The sequence below is a fragment of the Nerophis ophidion genome, linkage group LG02, assembly GCF_033978795.1.
Source record: "Nerophis ophidion isolate RoL-2023_Sa linkage group LG02, RoL_Noph_v1.0, whole genome shotgun sequence".
Classification (NCBI taxonomy): domain Eukaryota; kingdom Metazoa; phylum Chordata; class Actinopteri; order Syngnathiformes; family Syngnathidae; genus Nerophis; species Nerophis ophidion.
Window position 1 is genome coordinate 60788466 of NC_084612.1, and position 23943 is coordinate 60812408.

The following is a 23943-nucleotide window of genomic DNA, read 5'->3' on the forward strand; positions in this document are numbered from 1 at the left end:
GTTTGACACCCCTGCGTTAGTACATATGGCCCTTAGTGTCATACCTGCAAAATTAAACAAGATATAACAACTCAACAGCAGTTATCGTAATTAGCTAATTTTTAAATGTCCCAAAAAAAAATTAGATTTTATGATCAAAAACAGTTACTATTTACTATACACACACAAAAGTACTGAAATTGGTAAAGTTGAGGAGCAATATCAATTCCCAGGTACTGGGTATTGTTCAAATGTGAACCAATTAGACAAAATATACGATGACATCATACTTAAACTTAAACTGCCACGCCCCACCACACCCATGATTCCCCCACATAGCAGCAAATAGATGACCAAAACTGGGGGAGAAGACTGGAACTTGCCTTGAGCCTTGAGAGAAATCCAGCTGACGACCAGTAATGGTAGCAAACTCTCCATCTTCTCAGTCCTCCTCATGAAAGCTCCAACCTGACAAGATGTGGCCCATTTGAAGCAAACAATAAAAAAACACAGATTAGTTGAAAAGAAAAACTAATAAAGTACGTGTGGAGAAAATTAAACAAGACCAGAATCAATCGGTGCAAGTTTGATTTTATTCATTATTCATGTGGAACTTATTTGCTTAGTTTGAAAATAATATTAAAATCAACACACCCCTCTGTTTACATTCAGGAGCTCTAGCTTGGCAGTTAACATGGACTCTTGTATAACGTCCTAAAGACCAATGTTGGGTTAAAAAAATAACCCAATTTCAAACAAACTCCTGGTTCATAAAAGGACAAACCTGTCACAGTTAGTTGGAGATGAACCCCAATATGCAGAGATGGAGGCAGGCATGGTATATGAAAACATGATTTAATTAAAAATACACAAGAACAAACAAAAAGCACGCACGTGGGTGGAATAACAAACTAAGAGAGCATAGAAGCTAGTGGATAGCAAACAGAAAAACTGGAAATAACTAATGGCTAACAAGAACAGCTTACCGCTACGACAACCAGGACAAAATGTAGCATGACAGGTAATAGCTGAAAAGAATCACATCGACACGACAAGAGTAACATATGGCAACGACAAGTCCAAATGACAATACAATGATCCAGCAACTGACACAAGACAAAGCAGGTACAAATAGGAGCGGGCTGATTGGCAACGGGTGTGGCCAGGTGCCATACAGCCGCAGCTAAGGAGGAACACAGCACTCAGGGAACAAGACAGGAAGCTGACAAAATAAGAGCACTAGACAGGAACTAAAGACAGGAGATACTAAACACAGAGGAAACAGACAAATGCAGAGGAAAATCTAAAACAGACAAACTGTCAGGGGAAAGTCTGACAAAACCCCTTATTTGAGTTATTTCCACTCAACATTTTGGGTTCATATTTTTCAACCCAACTTTTGCGTTGAATTACTTAACCAAAAAGTTGAGTTATGATAACTTAATGTTGGGTTATTCCCAACCAAACTAGTGGGTTGAATTATTTAACCCAAAAGTTGAGTTATGCAAACTCACTGTTGGTTGATTCATAACCCAATAATTGGGTTGAATTTATTTCACACAAAAGTTGAGTTATGCTCACTACAATGTTGGGTTATTCCAGACCCAGCTATTGGGTTGCGCAATTTAGCTCTCCTTAAAAATTATACATTTTACTTCTGGTTTGTCCTACTCCTTCCCAACTACTGATCAAAATTATTTTTATTCCATTAAAATATACTCAAAAACAAGTTATGAGTGACATTTTTTTTTTACAACAATTGCCTTGTATGGTCATAGTCGGGGTCGCATTTTACAGGATGCAGACGGGATTCTGGGGGAAAAGTGCAGGTAAGGAACTGATTTATTGTCCATAAATCATGCGGGATACAAACAAAAGAGCACCAGCATGCAGGAAGCTAACGGAATAGAGAACAAGAAAAGCTTAGCATGTAAACAGGCAAACAAAAAGGCAAAGCTTAGCTCAGGAAGTAGCCGTCGAAACTGTTGCTTGGAAGCAAATAAGAAAAAGACTGATTGTGGCAAAAAGCAGGGAATAAGTAAGTAGCTGTCTGATTAGTGCCCGGGAGCAGGTGAGCGTCCCGAACACTAATCAGAGGCAGGTGAAAACAGTCTGCAGTCATGGCAACGGAAACACAAACCTCGGGGTGCTCAAAACAGGAACTGAGGGAGTCAAAAACTAAACAAACATGATCCGTGCAGCAGATCATGAAAGTGTCAGGCTTGCCATTGACAGTTTGTTTGTGTTTTAGTTTTTCCTCTGTGTGCTTTTAGTATTTCCTGTACTTAGTTCCTGTCAGCACTCTTATTTTGGTTCAGCTTCCTGTTTGTCTCCCTGTGTGCTGTTTTCCCTGTGCTGCGGCTGATTGGCACCTGGCCACACCAGTTGTCAATCAGCCCGCTCCTACTTGTACCTGCTTTGTCTTGAGTCAGTTGCTGGATTATTGTCGTTGCCACATGTCGCACTTGTCTTTGCTACCTGTCGTGTCGTGTCCATGTCATCATTACAGCTACTACCTGTCGTGCTACTATTTGTCCTTGTCGTCGTAGCAGTAAGCTGTTCCTGTTAGCTATTTGTAGTTTGTTTTCTCCTAGCTTTTTGTTTTTTTGTTAGCCATTAGCTGTTTCCAGTTTTTCTGTTTTCTGCTAGATACCTGTTAGCTTCCACCCTAGGCCTTCTGTTAGTTATCCGCCTACGTGCGCGCTTTTGGTTTGAAACCTTTGTTTGGTTTTGTTATAGTGTTTTTATATTAAAACCATGTTTTCTCACTCCATGCCTGCCTCCATCTCTGCATCTTGGGGTTCGTCATCAACAAACTCTGACAGAAAGTAATAATTCTATACAGCATGCTCAAATATTTTAATGTACATAAAATATTTGTAAATCATGCTAATGAGATTAATCTTTAATAAAATTCCCTTCAAGAAAAAAGTACCTTTTTAATAAAAAAAAGCTTCTTACCCAAAAATGCGTTACTCATTGAAAAACAACCCTAAAATGGTTCATAGCTTTGAAATTCCAAACATTTTGTTAAAAAATGCCCTTATAATACAAAAAATGGGTTGTTCTTCATAAAAATAACTCAAAAATTTAACCCAACACTCACAACTCATAAAATGGGTTATCAAACTAACCCTCCGTTTTTTAGTGTGGAGTAAAGCAAGTTTCCCTGGCTTCGAGACTCTCCAGAAGGACAGCGCAGTGAAGACACAACAAACTCCCTTCTTGTCTTTCATGGACACACACCTGTTGTTGTTGACTTTGGACTAGCGACTGCAATACATCAAGACCGCGGAACAGAGACACACTATTGGCTTACACACACACATCCACAAAAATATACACTACACATACACACCCCATCCGCCCCCAACCCAACACCCTCGACGCAAATCCCATAGGGGTGATGAATGGATGGTCAGCGCCTGAGAGCTGCGACCTACCACCATGACCTTGAACTACCTTCCCTCTGTTGCTAGATATCTTGAGATGTATGTTGTAATATGTATATGTGCTTTGCTATGGAGGTTTTTTCCTTGGACTCAGTCTGGACCCCTTAGACTGATGTTTTTTTTACTCCACACCCCTCTCCCAAGTTCACCCTTTTCTCACCTTTTTAAGGAGCGCCGTAAGAGGCTGATCCGTTGGCGGTCTCGTCTTGTCCCCCCCCGTAACGTATGTCTGCTCTTAGCAGGACTGCGCCGAAAATGAAATTTCGTTGTACTTGTGCAATGACAATAAAGATCTATCCTGTCCTAAACAATAGTAAAAAAAACAACCAAATAAATGTTTTTGTGATAATAAAAATTATCAATCTTATCGCTGTAGTATCGACTGTACACTGATACTATACTTGGTCTCATTACTGTCAATATTTGTATCAATCCGCCCATCCCTGTTTATATTCAAGAACTCTAATTTAGCAGTTAGCATAGCTCATTGTATCCCCCTTTGGGGTGTAGTGTAGCATGTTTAGCTACAGTAGTCCTCCTCCTCCAGTGATAATGCTACCTCACACCTTTGTTTGTAGCTGTCAAATTTGCGGAAACACAAATATGACAGTGTCATTAGAATGCATCATCACAATATGATGAGAGTATTAAAAACTCAATTGTCAGCCAATTTTATATCAGTTATGTTGTCTAGAAAATGCAACCCTTAAATCCACGCCATTTCAAATTGTTTGTAAGAATTGCAGTGCATAGAAAATGATTATAAAACACGCATACTTTTGTCTTTCACTTCTGTCAGTCTACTCTACCCCAAGGCAGCTGAAGTATGTGTTTGTCAATTTAGTTTACAGTACCTCCACTTATGTGCGACTGTGGACTCAATGAATAACACTCTCACTAGAAAGTGCTTTGAGTGTCTAGAGAGGCTCTATATAAATCCCATCAATTATTATTATCATTATTATGTGTAACTGGTACCAATAGTTGTGTTGGGAAATATTTAACAGGGAAGAAACTGTAGTACAAATCAAATATCCTCGGAAAGGTGGTGTTAAAAACATAGCATTATCATTAGAAAATGATCCTATCGATAATGGCTAATCAATAACATTGAGCGTTTGATATTTGGTGTAGCCCGCCTTCCGCCCGAATGCAGCTGAGGTAGGCTCCAGCCCCTCCCGCGACCCCAATAGGGACAAGCGGTACAAAATGGATGGATGGATGGATGAATGGAACGTTTTATTGTTTTTAAAATCAAAAACACAACTTCTGCCTCAGTAACATTAGATAGTGTTACAACTTGTAATTGAAAATATACACAATAATTCATAACATGTTCCCAATAGTTCGATTAATTGAGTAACCGAATAAAACACACTTCACAGCCTCAATGGGAATTTTGGGGAAAATACTGGAAATAAACAACAATATTTTTTCATATCCAAGATGGCGGCGCCCGGACGGGCTGCGCTCTCGAGGAGCTCTTGCTAAAGATGGAACATTTGGCAGAAATACCGGACAATTCCACAAACTTTATGGCTGGCTCGCATCGTGGTCACTCCGTGATCACGTACGACCGCCAGACACTTCTGGATGTGGACGAATCGGGCCGTTTTGGACTGATAGACGCGGGCGTGCTAAACATGCTAACTAGCATGGGAATACATCGGCGGCTACATCCAGCGGCCTGTGAAGCAGGGGAGTCTAGTAGCAGCGGGGGCCGTCTACGGAGCAGACGCCAGCGGTGTGATCGGAAACGCGGATGCCGAGCGGGGCTAAAAACAAAGCAGAAGGCTAATCCCCACAGAACACCACTTTCCTCCATCCCGAAGACGGATTTAGATGGAAAATGCGAGACTACTGGTCTGGGTAAGGAGTCTGTTAAATTAGAACAAGTTTTTTCTGCTTTGAGTGTCTCAGAGTTGCACATGTGTTCTACTGAGGTGGCTAACTATGATGCGTGCAGTTTATCAAAGCAACAAACAAACAATCGGAAAATCCCCGTTACTGAGGTGGCTAACCATGATGCGTGCAGTTTATCAAAGCAACAATCAAACAATCGGAAAATTCCTGTCGTATCAATTCCTAGATATGGTCGTAACTATACTAAATGCACTGGGCATAATAAACACAACATTATTAATATTGCTACTACGGATAATTTTATCAAAAACTCCCTAAAACAGCCCACTACCTATAATATAGGTTTTTTAAACATAAGATCATTGTCTCCTAAAACGTTGTTAGTTAATGATATTATCAGAGACAACAATCTTAACGTCATCGGTCTCAGCGAAACCTGGCTTAAACCAAACGACTTTTTTGCGCTAAATGAGGCATGTCCTCCTAACTTTACACATGCGCATATTGCCCGTCCGCTCAAAAGGGGTGGGGGGGTCGCACTAATATACAACGAAAACTTTAACCTTAGTCCTAACATAAATAATAAATATAAATCGTTTGAGGTGCTTACTATGAGGTCTGTCACACCGCTGCCTCTACACCTGGCTGTTATCTACCGCCCCCCAGGGCCCTATTCGGACTTTATTAATGAATTCTCAGAGTTCGTTGCTGATCTAGTGACACACGCCGATAATATAATCATAATGGGGGACTTTAATATCCATATGAATACCCCATCGGACCCACCGTGCGTAGCGCTCCAGACTGTAATTGATAGCTGTGGTCTCACACAAATAATAAATGAACCCACGCATCGCAACGGTAATACGATAGACCTAGTGCTTGTCAGGGGCATCACCGTTTCCAAAGTTACGATACTCCCGTATACTAAAGTATTGTCCGATCATTACCTTATAAAATTCGAGGTTCAGACGCATGTTCGTCAAACTAATAATAATAATACCTGCTATAGCAGCCGCAACATTAATACAGCCACAACGACAACTCTTGCTGACCTACTGCCCTCGGTAATGGCACCATTCCCAAAGTATGTGGGCTCTATTGATAACCTCACTAACAACTTTAACGACGCCCTGCGCGAAACCATTGATAACATAGCACCGCTAAAGTTAAAAAAGGCTCCAAAAAAGCGCACCCCGTGGTTTACAGAAGAAACTAGAACTCAGAAATTATTATGTAGAAAGCTGGAACGCAAATGGCGCACGACTAAACTTGAGGTGCACCATCAAGCATGGAGTGATGGTTTAATAACTTATAAACGCATGCTTACCTTAGCTAAAGGTAAATATTACTCAAATCTCATCCACCGTAATAAAAACGATCCTAATTTTTTGTTTAGTACGGTAGCATCGCTAACTCAACAAGGGACTCCTTCCAGTAGCTCAACCCACTCAGCTGATGACTTTATGCAATTCTTTAGTAAGAAAATTGAAGTCATTAGAAAGGAGATTAAAGACAATGCGTCCCAGCTACAACGGGGTTCTATTAACACTGACACGATTGTATATACGACGGATACTGCCCTCCAAAATAGTTTCTCTCGTTTTGAGGAAATAACATTAGAGGAATTGTTACAACGTGTAAATGGAATAAAACAGACAACATGTTTACTTGACCCTCTTCCTGGGAAACTGATCAAGGAGCTTTTTGTATTATTAGGTCCATCAGTGCTAAATATTATAAACTTATCACTCTCCTCGGGCACTGTTCCCGTTGCATTCAAAAAAGCGGTTATTCATCCTCTTCTTAAAGGACCTAACCTCGATCCTGACCTCATGGTAAATTACCGACCGGTGTCTCACCTTCCCTTTATTTCAAAAATCCTTGAAAAAATTGTTGCGGAGCAGTTAAATGAACACTTAGCGTCTAACAATCTATGTGAAACCTTTCAATCCGGTTTCAGAGCAAATCACTCCACGGAGACAGCCCTCGCAAAAATGACTAATGATCTATTGCTAACGATGGATTCTGATGCGTCATCTATGTTGCTGCTCCTCGATCTTAGCGCTGCTTTCGATACCGTCGATCATAATATTTTATTAGAACGTATCAAAACACGAATTGGTATGTCAGACTTAGCCCTGTCTTGGTTTAACTCTTATCTTACTGATAGGATGCAGTGTGTCTCCCATAACAATGTGACCTCGGACTACGTTAAGGTAACGTGTGGAGTTCCCCAGGTTTCGGTCCTTGGCCCTGCACTCTTCAGCATCTACATGCTGCCGCTAGGTGACATCATACGCAAATACGGTATTAGCTTTCACTGTTATGCTGATGACACCCAACTCTACACGCCCCTAAAGCTGACCAACACGCCGGATTGTAGTCAGCTGGAGGTGTGTCTTAATGAAATTAAACAATGGATGTCCGCTAACTTTTTGCAACTCAACGCCAAAAAAACGGAAATGCTGATTATCGGTCCTGCTAGACACCGAACTCTATTTAATAATACAACTCTAACATTTGACAACCAAACAATTAAACAAGGCGACACGGTAAAGAATCTGGGTATTATCTTCGACCAAACTCTCTCCTTTGAGGCACACATTAAAAGCGTTACTAAAACGGCCTTCTTTCATCTCCGTAATATCGCTAAAATTCGCTCCATTCTGTCCACTAAAGACGCTGAGATCATTATCCATGCGTTTGTTACGTCTCGCCTCGACTACTGTAACGTATTATTTTCGGGTCTCCCCATGTCTAGCATTAAAAGATTACAGTTGGTACAAAATGCGGCTGCTAGACTTTTGACAAGAACAAGAAAGTTTGATCACATTACGCCTGTACTGGCTCACCTGCACTGGCTTCCTGTGCACTTAAGATGTGACTTTAAGGTTTTACTACTTACGTATAAAATACTACACGGTCTAGCTCCATCTTATCTTGCCGATTGTATTGTACCATATGTCCCGGCAAGAAATCTGCGTTCAAAGGACTCCGGCTTATTAGTGATTCCCAAAGCCCAAAAAAAGTCTGCGGGCTATAGAGCATTTTCCGTTCGGGCTCCAGTACTCTGGAATGCCCTCCCGGTAACAGTTCGCGATGCCACCTCAGTAGAAGCATTTAAGTCTCACCTTAAAACTCATTTGTATACTCTAGCCTTTAAATAGACTCCCTTTTTAGACCAGTTGATCTGCCGTTTCTTTTCTTTTTCTTCTATGTCCCTCTGTGTATCGGCTGGGGACATCTCTGCGCTGCTGGTCCGCTACCCTTGGGATGGTTTCCTGCTGGCTCCGCTGTGAACGGGACTCTCGCTGCTGTGTTTGGACTGGACTCTCGCGACTGTGTTGTATCCATTGTGGATTGAACTTTCACAGTATCATGTTAGACCTGCTCGACATCCATTGCTTTCCTCCTCTCTAAGGTTCTCATAGTCATAATTGTCACCGACGTCCCACTGGGTCATTATTGTCACCAATGTCCCACTGGGTGTGAGTTTTCCTTGCCCTTATGTGGGCCTACCGAGGATGTCGTGGTGGTTTGTGCAGCCCTTTGAGACACTAGTGATTTAGGGCTATATAAGTAAACATTGATTGATTGATTGAATATTTCTGCTTTCCATAACCTGTGTTCTTTTGTTCCCCTAATAACTGCACATCATTACCATTGAAATTACACTTCTAACGTGTGTATTTTATATATTGGGGGGGTAAAAAAGTATAAATGTTTCAATTCTGTGGTAAAAAATTATGAAAAAAAAAAAGTATATATTTTCCAATATTGTTCACCCACACACCACCGCTCTCATGTACGCTCTATTGTAGTGGCTGTGCAGAAACTATGTTCGCACGTACCAAGTTACAGGATTTCATAACATTTTATTAATTAAACTCATTAAATAATTAACTGCACCCCCGGGACTCCAAAAGGGACAAGCAGTAGAAAATGGATGGATGGATGGATGAATGGAACATTTTAATGTTTTGAAAATCAAAAACACAACTTCTGCCTCAGTAACATTATATAGTGTTACAACCTGTAATTGAAAATATACACAATAATTCATAACATTATCCCTACATTTTCTAAAAATTCAAATTTTCAAATAACTCTAATATTAACATTGTTGCATGTAAAACGACTAATTACATAACAACTGAGTGACATTGTCTTACACGATGTTGGTCTGCACCACACTTTGCCGGCAGCTATCGAATAAAACATACTTTACAGCCTCAATGGGAATTTTTGGGAATATACAGGAAATAAGCAACAATATTTCTGCTTTCCATAACCTGTGTTCTTTTTTTCCTAATAACTGCACATCATTACCATTGAAATTACACTCCTAACGTGTGTATATTAAATATTGGGGGGGAAAAAAGTATACATTTTTCAATTCTCTGCTAAATAATGAAAAAAAAGTATATTTATTTTTCAATATTGTCTACACACACACCACCGCTCTCATGTACGCTCTATTGTAGTGGCTGTGCAGAAACTTTGTTTTCGCACATTCAAAGTTTCAGGATTTTATAACATTTTATTATTATTAAACAATTAACTGCACCCCCCGGGACTCCAAAAGGGACAAGCAGAAGAAAATGGATGGATGGAACATTTTAATGTTTTTAAAATCAAAAACACAACTTCTGCCTCAGTAACATTATACAGTGTTACAACTTGTAGTTAAAAATATACACAATATTTCATAACATTTTCCAGATTTTTTCAAAAAATTCTAATTTTCAAATAACTATAATATAAATAACATTGTTGGGTGTAAAACGACCAATTACATAATAACTGAGTGAAATTGTTTTACACGAAGTTGGTCTGCACCACACTTCGCCGGCAGCTATCATTTATTTTACTCATCAGGTAATCTATCGAGGACTTACTTCGATTAATCGAATAATTGAATAAAACACACTTTACAGCCTCAATGGGAATTTTGGGGAAAATACTGAAAATAAAAAACAATATTTCTGCTTTCCATAACCTGTGTTCTTTTTTTCCGAATAACTGCACATCATTACCATTGAATATACACTTCTAACGTGTGTATATTAAATATTGGGGGGAAAAAAGTATACATTTTTCAATTCTCTGCTAAATAATGAAAAAAAAAAAAGAATATAATTTTCAATATTGTTCACCCACACACCACCGTTCTCATGCACGGTCTATTGTAGTGGCTTTGCGGAAACTATGTTCGCATAAACTCATTAAACGATTAAATGAAACAACATAATATAATATTGAATATAAATTGAGAGATTAATCACAGCAGCCTTACGTCATGCCAAAAATAGATAGGAAATTATGAATAAAAACTATCTTGACTGGGATGACTGACATATGTGTCTGACAAATAATATATAAATATTTATATATAGTGTTTGTAAGCAATAATATACAAAACATGTCTCTACCATATAATATATAATCCAGGGGTCACCAATGCGGTGCCCGCGGGCACCAGGTTGCCCATAAGGACCAGATGAGTCGCCCGCTGGCCTGTTCTAAAAATAGCTCAAACAGCAGCACTTACCAGTGAGCTGTCTCTATTTTTTTAAATTGTATTTATTTACTAGCAAGATGGTCTCGCTTTGCTTGACATTTTTAATTCTAAGAGAGACAAAACTCAAATAGAATTTAAAAAGCCAAGAAAATATTTTAAAGACTTGGTCTTCACTTTTTTAATTAAATTAATTTATTTTTTTACTTTGCTTCTTATTACTTTCAGAAAGACAATTTCAGAGAAAAAATAAAACCTTAAAAATGATTTTAGGATTTTTAAACACATATACCTTTTAAATTCCTTCCTCTTCTTTCCTGACAATATAAATCAATGCTCAAGTACATTTTTTTTTTATTGTAAAGAATAATAAATACATTTTAATTTAATTCTTAATTCTAGGTTCTGTTTTTCGCCGAAGAATATTTGTGAAATATTTCTTCTTCCATCCATCCATTTTCTACCGCTTATTCCCTTTCGGGGTCGCGGGGGGCGCTGGCGCCTATCTCAGCTACAATTGGGTGGAAGGCGGGGTACACCCTGGACAAGTCGCCACCTCATCGCAGGGCCAACACAGATAGACAAACAACATTCACACTCACATTCACACACTAGGTCCAATTTAGTGTTGAAAAATTTAAATAAATTATTCCGGCAAATCTAGGAAATCTTTATAATCAAATTTAAATCTTATTTCAAAGCCTTTTGAATTTCTTTTAAAATTTTTGTTCTGGAAAATATAGAAGAAACAATGATTTGTCTTCGTTAGAAATATAGCTTGGTCCAATTTGTTATATATTCTAACAAAATGCAGATTGGATTTTAACCTATTTAAAACATGTCATCAAAATTCTAAAATTAATCTTAATCAGGAAGTTCCTGCAGTCCTGGGTTCAAATCCAGGCTCGGGATCTTTCTGTGTGGAGTTTGCATGTTCTCCCCGTGAATGCGTGGGTTCCCTCCGGGTACTCAGGCTTCCTCCCACCTCCAAAGACATGCACTTGGGGATAGGTTGATTGGCAACACTAAATTGGCCCTAGTGTGTGAATGTGAGTGTGAATGGTGTCTGTTTATCTGTGTTGGCCCTGCGATGATGTGGCGACTTGTCCAGGGTGTACCCTGCCTTCCGCCCGATTGTAGCTGAGATAGGCGCCAGCGCCCCCCGCGACCCCGAAAGGGAATAAGCGGTAGAAAATGGGTGGATGGAGGAAAAATTACTAATGATGTTCCATAGATTCTTTTTTTAATTTTTTCAAAAATATTCAAATTAGCTAGTTTTTCTCTTCTTTTTTTCGGTTGAATTTTGAATTTAAAGAGTCGAAATTGTTTCAAAATTTTATTTTCATTTTTTTCCTGCTTTCTCCTCTCTTAAACAGTTCAATTAAGTGTTTTTTTTTCCTTATTTATTCTCTACAAAAAACCTTCCGTAAATGGAAAAAAATGTACGACAGAATGACAGACAGAAATACCCATTCAAATATATATATATATATATATATATATATATATATATATATATATATATATATATATATTATAGGTCAATTGAGAAAATTGGCTATTTCTGGCAATTTATTTAAGTGTGTATCAAACTGGTAGCCCTTCGCATTAATCAGTACCCAAGAAGTAGCTCTTGGTTTCAAAAAGGTTGGTGACCCCTGATATAATCTATATTTTTTAATTGGACTGATTGCTAGCAAGAACATAAATATTTCTGGAGTGATGACCACAATATCTTGCATTATATTTGAATATTTATGTAGCAATTTTAAGTAAACATGTCCCTACTATAACTGAAGTCCATATTATACACATGTATTAATACTTATATAGGCAATAATGAACAGTGCATGAAGGTGGTAACGACTACACCTCCATTTTATTAATATTATGATTATTATTACGAGTATTACTTATGGAAATATGTGAGTCATGGCATATCATCCAAGTCATGTTGTTGTACACCATCTTTAGTGACAAACACTAATACAAATGATGTAAATATTAGAAAAATGTTGAATGGAAATGAATGTCCATACCTTGCTGGGATGAGGGCAGTCCCTCCCTTCAAAAAACAACGAAGATGCGAATCCGCTCAAAATGTGCGCAGGAGTCCAAACGTTGTTAAATTCCGGAACCAAGGCACGTTTTTAAGAAGAAGAAAAATGAGTTAATGTCCACGGTTTGTTTTTGGCGTCACCTTTCTTGTCTTCTCCAATCTCCTTAACGTCCTGTGTGCTCCATTTCATCACCAACAAGCACGCGTCAATGCGGTAAACAGCATCCGCTTGTTGTCTAACAAAATAAAAGTCAAGTTTATTTTTTTCCATAAATGTAACGATAGAAACTCTTTATTCTTGCCCTCACCAATGTGATGTATTTCCGCTAATAATATTGAACAGCAACATTATTTCAAACATTACAAAGAACATACAAAATAAGAAAGAAATGACGTCACACAACATGACATACACCAGGAGAAAACAAAACAACGAAGTTGTGTTCCAAATTTAAGTTTTTTACTGAAATTGAGTGAGCCTATGGCTTTGCATTCGTTACATATATATATATATATATATATATATATATATATATATATATATATATATACGTATATATATATATATATATATATATATATATATATATATATATATATATATATATATATATATATATATATATATATACATATATCTGCGATGAGGTGGCGACTTGTCCAGGGTGTACACCGCCTTCCACCCGGTTGTAGCTGAGATAGTCACCAGCGCCCCCCGTGACCCCAAACGGGACAAGCGGTATAAAATGGACAAATGGATGGATTTTAATTACTTTGAATTTACAACCCTGAGCGCTGTTTTGTACTTACTTTGATTATTATTTCTCAAATGCTGAAATTCATAAATAGAAGGTTTAAAAAAATAAATAAATATAAATAAATGAGTTGTACTTGTATAGCGCTTTTCTACCTTCAAGGTACTCAAAGCGCTTTGACACTACTTCCACATTTACCCATTCACACACACATTCACACACTGAAGGAGGGAGCTGCCACGCAAGGCACCAACCAGCACCCATCAGGAGCAAGGGTGAAGTGTCTTGCTCAGGACACAACGGACGTGACGAGGTTGGTTCTAGGTGGGATTTGAACCAGTGACCCTGGGGTTGCGCACGGCCACTCTCAAACTGCGCCACACCGTCCCAATATAAAAAAAGAAAACAAAACAACACTATATACGGGAGAAAAATGGAAGTTAGTTTCTTAGCACAGCCTGTTTAGGACTGAAGCATTATTATTTTGTTTTTTTATTATCAATAGTGTAACACGTTCAGCGTTATGGGCGGACTGCAGCCTAGTGAGTTCTGTGACATTCAGTACATTTAGCTTAGTAAATATAAGTGTGTGCATAAAAGACACAATCAACATAAATACAGTTTAAGTATATATATAGACATTAAGAAATAATATATTTTTAATATTTTACAGTCAGAGTTAGTTTGTGACGAACCCCAAGATGCAGATATGGAGGCAGGCATTGGATAGGAAAACATGATTTAATAAAGATACTAAAACAAGAACAAACCAAAGGTGTACAACAAAAAGCGCCCACGAGGCGGATAACCAACGAAGAGAGCTAGCATGGGAGCTAGAAAACAAGAGGAACTTAGCATGGAAGCTAGCAAAAACAAAAAGGGCCTAGCGTGGAAGCTAGCGGGTAGCGAGCAGGAAAACAGAAGTTGTACTTGTAATATGAAAACAAACTGGAAGCAGGTAACAAAAAACAATAAGCTACAAACATCTAACGAATATAGCTTACCGCTACGCTGCAAAGACACGACACGGCAAGACAAGACAGGAGCGACAATACATGACAATAATCCAGCACTGACTGGAGGACAAAAGCAGGTTAAAATAGGACCAGGCTGATTTACACCAGGTGTGGCCAGGTGCCAATCAGCCGCAGCTGAGGGGAAACAGCGCTCAGGGAGAAAGACAGGAAACCAACAAAATAAGAGTGCTGACAGGAAATACTACACACGCAGGAAAAAACTAGAACACAAACAAACTGTCAGGGGCCAGCCTGACATTTACAAGTTATTTAAAATATACTATAAAAAGATAAAATGTGAAAATAAACAAAACTCCTCAATTGACAACAACATTTGAGTTAAATCAATATGTTTTTTGTTTTTGTTTTCAAAGAAGGCACCGCTGTAGTAGCTGCTGGTGCCAGGAGCTCTTTGCTCTTGTGTTTGCTCTCTTTTGTGTTCTTGATGTTCCCTCTTGTTTTTCATGTGGGTTTTTTGGGCTTTTGGTTCAGGACCCTTTGGGACTGTGTGACAAGGAGTGGCACTTTGATGACTTTTGCGGTGCTTTTTTGTGGACTTCTGGATTTGCCCCCTGGGAGCCTTTTGGCCATGGAGACCAGCTGCTGGGTCTCTGCCAAACCAGAGTCCATTTAGAGAGACTGGAGGAGATCCGGATGAAGAGACAGGGCTGCGGAGCTGGCGCTGAGCCGGAACGGACTAGCTTCACAGTGTCTTGGCTGAATGAGCAGGTATCGGACACCTCAGTCTTCCTGGACGCATTCTCGCTCATCCATGCGGACTAGACACTGGCCAACAAAGCAACCAAGAGAGCACTCTTGGTTGCTTTGTGGGGTCTTCTCCTGTTTCTGGCCATGATGACCTGGAACACCACAGAGGCCACCACAGTGTATGTTTTTTGTTTGTTTGTTTGTTATTTGTTGTTTTACTTTTGTGGCTGTGTGTAGAAGTGGCTGGTTGAATCAGAACTGCTCTTTTAATGTATTTGATGTCCTTTGTGTTATGGCTGCCATTGTAGGGTTGCTTATAACATTGAATATGTATGAATAACAATTTATATCATTATATGCTTGCCTACGCATTTTTTTTTTTTGGGGCAAACTATTGTATGCATAACTTGCTTTTATATCAACAGTCAAGCAGATATTTGAGTATTTTTCAACAAAAACAATGTTTGAAAAAAGCTAACAAGTGATTCGTTGCATTATTAGATACTATTCAAGTTTAAAATATATGCAATTGCATGCAGTATATGCATTTTATGTGTCAAAATAAAAATAATTCATACATTTAGTATCAATGATCCCACACAAGGGCAAGGAAAAACTAACAACCCAGTGGGATGTCAATATGAATGACGATGAGAAACCTGGGAGAGGACCCCACCACCCCTGCCCTCTCGGGGAGACTGGATGCAATTGACGTCGAGTGGGTCTAGCATAATATTGTGAAAGTCATTTCCATAGTGGATCTAACATAATAGTGAGAGTCCAGTCCATAGTGGGGCAAGCAGGAGACCATCCCGAGCGGAGACAGGTCAGCAGCGCAGAGATGTCCCCAATCGATGCACAGGCCACCCCAGGTTCCGACTCTGGACAGTCATCACTTCATCCATGCCCACCGGACCTGTGCCCTCTTCCACAAGGGAGAGGGGGGCAGAGCAGAAAGAAACGGCAGATCAACTGGTCTGAAAAGGTTTTTTTTTTTAAGGCTAGAGTATATAAACTAGTTTTAAGATGGGACTTAAATAAAAAAACGTTTTGGTGCACATTATTTTCAGTGCATTCAATCGTTCGCAACTGGACTGATTGGTTTGTTTTGGAAGATTTTTCGCCACTCGCCCGAGTAAGCTTCATCAGTTCATGCTTATAGACTTAGATTGGTCAGCTCTTGTCCAAATGGTTAGTGCCAAAACCCCAAATATTTATACTAAAGAAAAACCAGGAGGGTGTGCCTTGGCAAAGATTGTTTTTCCCTATCATGGTGAGTTTTGTTACTGGTTGTGGAAATCTTGTCCACCACTGAACTCTGTAGGCAAAGGCAAACTGTCCATCTTTAACTGCCCGAAGACTTTCTGGATGGATAGTTTTTATATATAAATGTCTTCTTGGACTTGTCCCCACCAATCTGTGTTCTTTTGTATGTCGGGACTCCAATCATTGCAACCTACGCTCACTGGATGTCCTCCACATGTTGGTTCCTCGAGTCAGCACAGAACTTGGGGGGGGAAATAAGCATTCCGTTATGCTGCTTGCTCCCTGGTCATGGAATGACATCCACAAAGATCTGAAGCTACCAGAATTGATCACTTTGGGAGTATTTAAGTCCATTTTAAAAGATCGAGAAGCCAGTTCTCTTGGGAAATGCAATTGCTTTAAAAATTGAATGTATACTTAATCGTTTTAAATCATTATCGACCTGTTGTGGTATGACTGTTGTTGCTGTGTTGTATTGTGCTGTTGTTACGTTGTTTGTGGAGCTCTCTTTGTCAGGTCGCCCTTGAAAAAGATATTTTAATCTCAATGAGTCTTTACCCTGTTAAATTAAGGAAATTGATTTTATGCAAACAAGCAATCCTGACTGTCAAGGCCTCTTAATGTGTGTCGCCCACCATGCTTTCAATCCAACATTGTTGGCACTCATCCAGTTCCTTTCGTGATATGTGCTTTTGTGCTTTCCCAGTCTTAAGTATGTCCTCATCTGCAGTGTTGTAGCTGCCCTCTCGGCTGACTGTCGTGATTTGAGTGTAAATATCAGTGTGAATGACCCCTGTGACGGAGGTTGGAGCGGCTATGTCTGGCCGACGGGAGCATAGGAGGCCACTATGAACTTGGTGTACAGGCCGCCTTGCCCCATACTTGCCAACCTTGAGACCTCCGATTTCGGGAGGTGGGGGTGGGGGGCGTGGTTAAGAGGGGAGGAGTATAATTCACTAACTCGAGTATTTCATATAAATATGTATATATATATATATATATATATATATATATATATATATATATATATATATATATATATATATATATATATATATATATATATATATATATATATATGTGTGTATGAAACACTTCACTTTCAGTGAATTCAAGCTATATATATTTATTTTATTATATAAATAGATAAAAGAAATAGTTGAATTTCCGAATGCACCTATCAAATACACAGTAATAAAAACACAATTGTTCTACAAACTGTACTGTGCTTGCTGGTTACTAAAAAAACAAACAACAACACATACCTTTCACTATTTGAGTAACCTTTGTTCTGCCATTTGCGTACTGGCGAGCGATCTCCGAATCTGGGAACATATCCTTCACGGATGTCTTGTAGCTTCCAGCTATCAGCATAGCCATGTTTGTCTCAGCATAAGTTTACCATGAATTGATCAACTTGGACCCCGACTCAAACAAGTTGAAAAACTTATTCGGGTGTTACCATTTAGTGTTCAATTATATGTATTTACTGAACTGTGCAATCTACTAATAAAAGTATCAATCAATCAATCAAAAAAACCATCGGGTGTCCATTGTGCGAGGTGGCCCATAATACTGGGTTGTGAACGATGCTGCGCTGCGGACGCTTTGTGCTTCGCTGACCGTTCATGACTGAGTATATCTGTTCGGCCACCGTGTTCAATGGAGAAGTCTGTTCTACAAAATTTACAGGCAACATACCCCTTCCCCTTCGAACTCACCTGGATAAACTGAAATTTTTGTTTCCATTCGTTTTGGAACTTGCAAACGTATTTCTTGATTTTGCTCGTCGACAGTGTAATATATTGGGTTGGAGTCAATAACCAGGCGACGTGATGAAGTTACGTCTCTCTACTGTGGGCTTCATAACAGACTCCCTAATGCATATGTTCCTTGACTGTACTTAAATGTAGAATATATGTAGAATATATTTATACTATTCATATATTATATATATAATATTATATATATGATATTATTTATTATTATCATTGTTTATTTTGAGCAAACTGTGGTGCTGAATTTCCCCCAGGGATCAATAAAGTACATTCTATTCTATTCTATTCTATTCTATGTACAGTAGATGGCAGTATTGTCCTCTTTAAGAGGGTCACAACATTGTTGAGTCAGGTCCGCATGGAGCTGGAGGGGGAGCGGCCTCCAGCTCCGCCTGAATTTCGGTGGGGTTTTGGGAGAAATTCTGTCCCGGGAGGTTTTCGGGAGAGGCGCTGAATTTCGGGAGTCTCCTGGTAAATCCGGGCGGGTTGGCAAGTATGCCTTGCCCACACGCCCTCTGGAGTACAGTTTCCTGGTGGAGGAAAACAACCTGCTGGGAAAAAAAGTGGAATAGTAAAAGAAACAGGTTTCGAACCTTGCTGCCATGAATGAAGTTCTCCTGTAGCAGAACGCTCAGTTCCGCAGTCAGAGCAAGGTGATGACACTGTCCTCCGCGCCAGCTTCTACCGAGCAGACTATGGCAGCCCCCATGGGCGCGGTCAGCTCCTATAATCACAGCATCGCCCAGACTTACACCACCCTGAGCAGCACCGGGCTGTAGCCTAGGCCAGCCACACAGCGGGACCTGGTGGCGCCCACCAGCGCTCCTGCAGCACCTACTACCAATGCTGCTTCCCCCCACTGCACCTCCCCCTAACATTAAACCAGAAATCACGCCCCTGTCGGCCGCTTTGGTGCAGACCAATGCCTAGGGCAGGGTTCAGCAACCCAAAATGTTGAAAGAGCCATATTGGACCAGTAATACAAAAAAAAAACTGTCTGGAGCCGCAAAAAATGAAAAGTCGTGTTTCAGTCTTATAATGAAGGCAACACATGACGTTAGTGTCTATATCAGCTATAGTTAGCCTACTATCAAAATGACTGTGTCGCAGGCTGACACAAATCTTTGTTGACAGAAATGTTGAAATATAATATTTATTCTATCCATTTTTACAAAATTAGAAAACATTAGTAAAACAAAGGCTTCTTAAAGGATCAGAATCAGAATCAGAATCATTTTTATTTGTCCGTTCCAACATGTACAAGACACATCAGAACTGAAATTACATTTTCGGCACAGTCCCGCTAAGAGCAGACACACGTTACGGGGGGGACAAGACGAGACCGCCGACGGATCCGCCGGTTACAGCGCTCCTTAAAAAGATAAGAAAAGGGTGACATTAGGAAAGGGGGGGGGGGGGGGGGGGGGGGTTAAAAAATATCAGTCCAAGGCTAGACCCTCAGCAGAGGTCTAGTCTGAGTCCTAGGAAAAAACTTCACATAGCATGGCACACATTAAACATACATATATCACACCAACTTGCAACAGAGAGAGGGGTGGGTTTGCGCAGGACCGCTGTTCGCTCTGTAGCGCCGCTCGGACATTTCACAAACCCCAGAGGAGATAAGCGTTGGTGAGGGTGTTGATTTAAGGGTCGGGGTCATGTGTGTGCGTATGCCCAATTAACTCGGGAGAGGTGAAGTGTTTTTGTATGGCTGAGGCCGATAAAGTTCGGCTACAGATGTTGTTGACAAAAAGGAAGGTCAAGAGCGTCTATCTTTGAGAAGTCTTCTTCTGGAGATTTTCTTCAGAACAGCCTGCTCCATGCCAAGGCCATTCAGGGAGTCCAAATCGTAGATAAAAAGTTGTTTTCCTTCGAGGAGACAAAATATTGACTTGTCTTCTCTGCTTGTCCATGCTGGACCTCTTTTAGTTCCAATTAATTATTCCTTCTCTGCAAACTTTTCCAAGATGAGATCCATTTTGCGATTCAACTCAGAAATTGCACAAGTCTGTGTTCCCACAGCCCGACCCAATCCTTCCATTGCGTTGAACAGCCGTTGGGCCCCTTGAGTGGCTGCCATCGTCTTCCGAATTTGTCGATACACCAGAGCAATGCCCAGCCCAATCAGCAAGTGCCCCGTGATCACAGCTCCAAATAGGTAGATGTCTTCGACGTCCTCGATGGAAAGAGCTGAGAGGCACATGATCCTCCATGAGTTCCAGGAGTCCCGCACGTAACCTGCAGCGATGGTTCCATCAGGGCAGCCAGGCTCCCCCGAACCTCTTTTTCTTGTCGAAAAGACTGTGTCAATAGCGTCAAGAGTCCAGCTGATCATATTCATATTGAAATTTGGATTAGAGGACAGCGCAGGACAGGATGGGATAATGTTTACATATTACTGGCTTAGAATGGCCAAAGGGCCAAGTTAAAGAAAATGGCAGGCTGTCTTATTTGAATGGTTTTATAACAATCTACGCAAGCTGGGTAATGTTTACTGTGGTCTGGAACAACATGGCACACAAACAACTATCGACCATGTAGCCAATATTACATACATATAATATGTCACAGGAAATACAGATATAAATTAAATAGACAGAGGACATAGGAAATTAAATGAGCTGAAATATACATACTGTACAAGTGAGGCATAATGATGCAATATGTACATAAAACTATCCTACATAGCATGTTAGCATTGATTCGCTTGAAGTCGTGCACTCCACACAAGTCAATAACATCAACAAAGCTCACATTTGCGCATTCACACACAGCATAAATAGTTTGGTGGACAAAATGAGACAAAGAAAGAGTGGCATAAAACAACAAAATTGTATATGTAAACAAACTCCGGTGAGTTCAAGGACTGACAAAATTAGTAGGACAAAATAGCATTCGCCAAACTATTCTCACCAGAAAAGCATGTTTAATATAAATAGTGGGATTATCCTCCTAGAGAAACCCTATTAAAACAAAAATACATTTTTTCCCCATCTTTTTCTATTTTCATACATTTTTGAAAAGCTCCAGGGAGCCACTAAGGAGGCACTAAAGAGCCGCATCCGGCTCTAGAGCCGCAGGTTGCAGACCCCTGGGCCCTAGGGGATGGCGCCTCCCGTCCCTATGGCGCCCGTGACAGTGTCCGTGGCGCCGGTGGTTGTCGACACAGCTTATGCCGGGCATCACAATTAGTCATGCCACCACACAGATGGTGTCGTACCCCATCGCCAGTCAGAGCGTGAGGATCACATCTCTGCCTCATTAATTGTTCCTCAGAAGCTTATGAACTGTAACAGTCTCCATCTGAACTGTACTAAGGCATATTTGGGCCACACTGAGGGTGATTTTTTTTTTCCTTTTTACAGTAATATGAGAAGTAGTAACATGGACTTTGAATCATCCCACCAGAAAATGTTTTTACCTTCATTGCCTCTTATTTTCTCGTAATATTAATTGACATTGTGCAGCCCTTTGAGACCCTTGTGATTTAGGGCTACATAAATAAACATTGATAGATTGATTGAGTGTATGCACCTGTGTTACCAATAACCACTAAGTTACCACCAGACACCGTTTACGGCAAGTATTGTTTGTAAGATGCAATAGTATTGATGAGACCCTCAGTAGCTTTTCCTTTGTAACATCTACGTCAATTTCTATTAAACACCTTTAAGAGTAATAAATGTATAAGAAAGACGAATACATCACCAAAACACTTGGAATGGAATTACCACATTTAAAAGTTATTTTGTCAACGGATGTAAAACCACTGTCCCTAATGTAAAAAAAAATATCAACTCTTGTCCCTTATTGTTACTGCATGAAAAAAAACTCATTGAGTGTACTGTTGTCTTAAACTAAAATATGCTGTGTTTCGTATTTGTCAATGACAATATTTATATTGTTTTTTGTTAAATTAATGACAGGCAGGTTGTGCGGGTTTAAGAAGTTAGAGTTAAAGTTCAAGTTAAAGTACCAATGATTGTCACACACACACTAGGTGTGGTGAAATTTGTCCTCTGCATTTGACCCATCCCCTTGATCACCCCCCTGGGAAGTGAGGGGAGCAGTGGGCAGCAGCGGTGCCACGCCCGGGTTGTCTGTGCACCAGTCTCCCCACTTTAAAAGATTCCACGCACAGGCGTTCTCCTGAAGGCAATCCCACCAACAGGAGGACAATCGCGACATTCACCTCTCATCCTCAGTCACTAATCTGGGTGTTCGAATGGACCCTCACCTGACCTTTGAGGCTCAAATAAAACAACTGTGCAAGACCGCCTTTTACCACCTCAGGAACATTGCGAAACTCCGCCCCTCACTCACTCTCTCTGATGCCGAGAGGCTCGTCCACGCCTTTGTCTCCTCCAGGCTCGACTACTGCAACGCACTACTTGTCGGGATCTCCAGCAAGAACATTCAGAAGCTGCAGTACATACAGAATGGTGCTGATAGGATCCTGATGAGAGTGCGGAAACATGACCACATCACACCAACTCTCAAATCCCTTCACTGGCTTCCTGTTCCACTCAGGATTGAATTCAAAATCTGCCTACTAACTCATCAGTGCCTCCATGGAAATGCCCACCTCTACCTTAAAGAACTACTCACCCCCAAATCCTCCACACGACACCTCTGCTCCAAACAGGCTAACCTCCTCCAACCTCCACGGACAAAGCTACGAACTATGAGAGAACGGGCTTTCTGCTCCGCTGCTCCCAGTCTGGGGAACGCTCTCCCTGACCACCTGAGGAAACCACAGACTGTGGATGCTTTTAAAAAAGGCTTAAAAACCCATCTTTTAAAAAAAAAAAAGGCTTTTTATAGATATGCATGCTCGTTCTGGCTATTGGGCTGTTTTTAGTTTTATATTTTATTTATTTTTATTATCTTTTTGTTATTATTATTACTATTTTTTTACACTGTGGCACTTGGAGGTTGTTTGCTCAACGTAAAGTGTTTTATTTTACAAATAAAATTTATTATTATTATCATACTAGTTTAGAGTGATCGCCGACGACATAAATAAAATAGATTCGATTGGATGTCACTTATTGGTTACCAGTAGTAGCAGCACTTCAACTTGTTCACATTACAGTTAAAGTAATGCTGTATTCCCAATTTGGCTTTGTGGCACAGCTGGCTCCCAAGCCCCACATTAAAGCCCTAACCCCTCTCTGCATTCTGTAGGGCGGGAGTCGTAAATGCACACTGCACACACTCACCCTGAGGGGGCAAGAAAAAAATGCTTACTCTTTGTGCCTCTCTTCTTTTTTTTTTTTTCTTTAATGTCATGATACAATGTTATTCCTGTACGAAGCATCTTTTTAGCAAACAGTCCTAATTTAAAGTAATCTCAGGCATAATCATTCTAGTATAATTCATGTCTTATGTCATCCATCCATCCATTTCCTACCGCTTATTCCCTTTGGGGACACGGGGGTCGCTGGTGCCTATCTCAGCTACAATCGGGCGGAAGGCGATGTACACCCTGGACAAGTCGCCAAATCATCGCAGGGCGCCTTATGTCATTTCCAGATAAATTC

General features: G+C 40.1%; 1 protein-coding gene across 1 annotated transcript in view; it reads right to left on the minus strand.

Moving 5' to 3' along the window:
- Window positions 1-13065, minus strand: part of cntn2 (contactin 2) — a 96221-nt gene extending 83156 nt beyond the window's left edge. Inside the window, exons 1-2 of the mRNA XM_061887901.1 lie at window positions 12855-13065; window positions 363-447 (exon numbers count right to left, since the gene is read on the minus strand). Of these exons, the coding sequence (XP_061743885.1) occupies window positions 363-435 (73 nt within the window). The 5' untranslated portion in view covers window positions 436-447; window positions 12855-13065. The remainder of the gene's footprint in view (window positions 1-362; window positions 448-12854) is intronic.
- Window positions 13066-23943: the final 10878 nt, after the last annotated feature.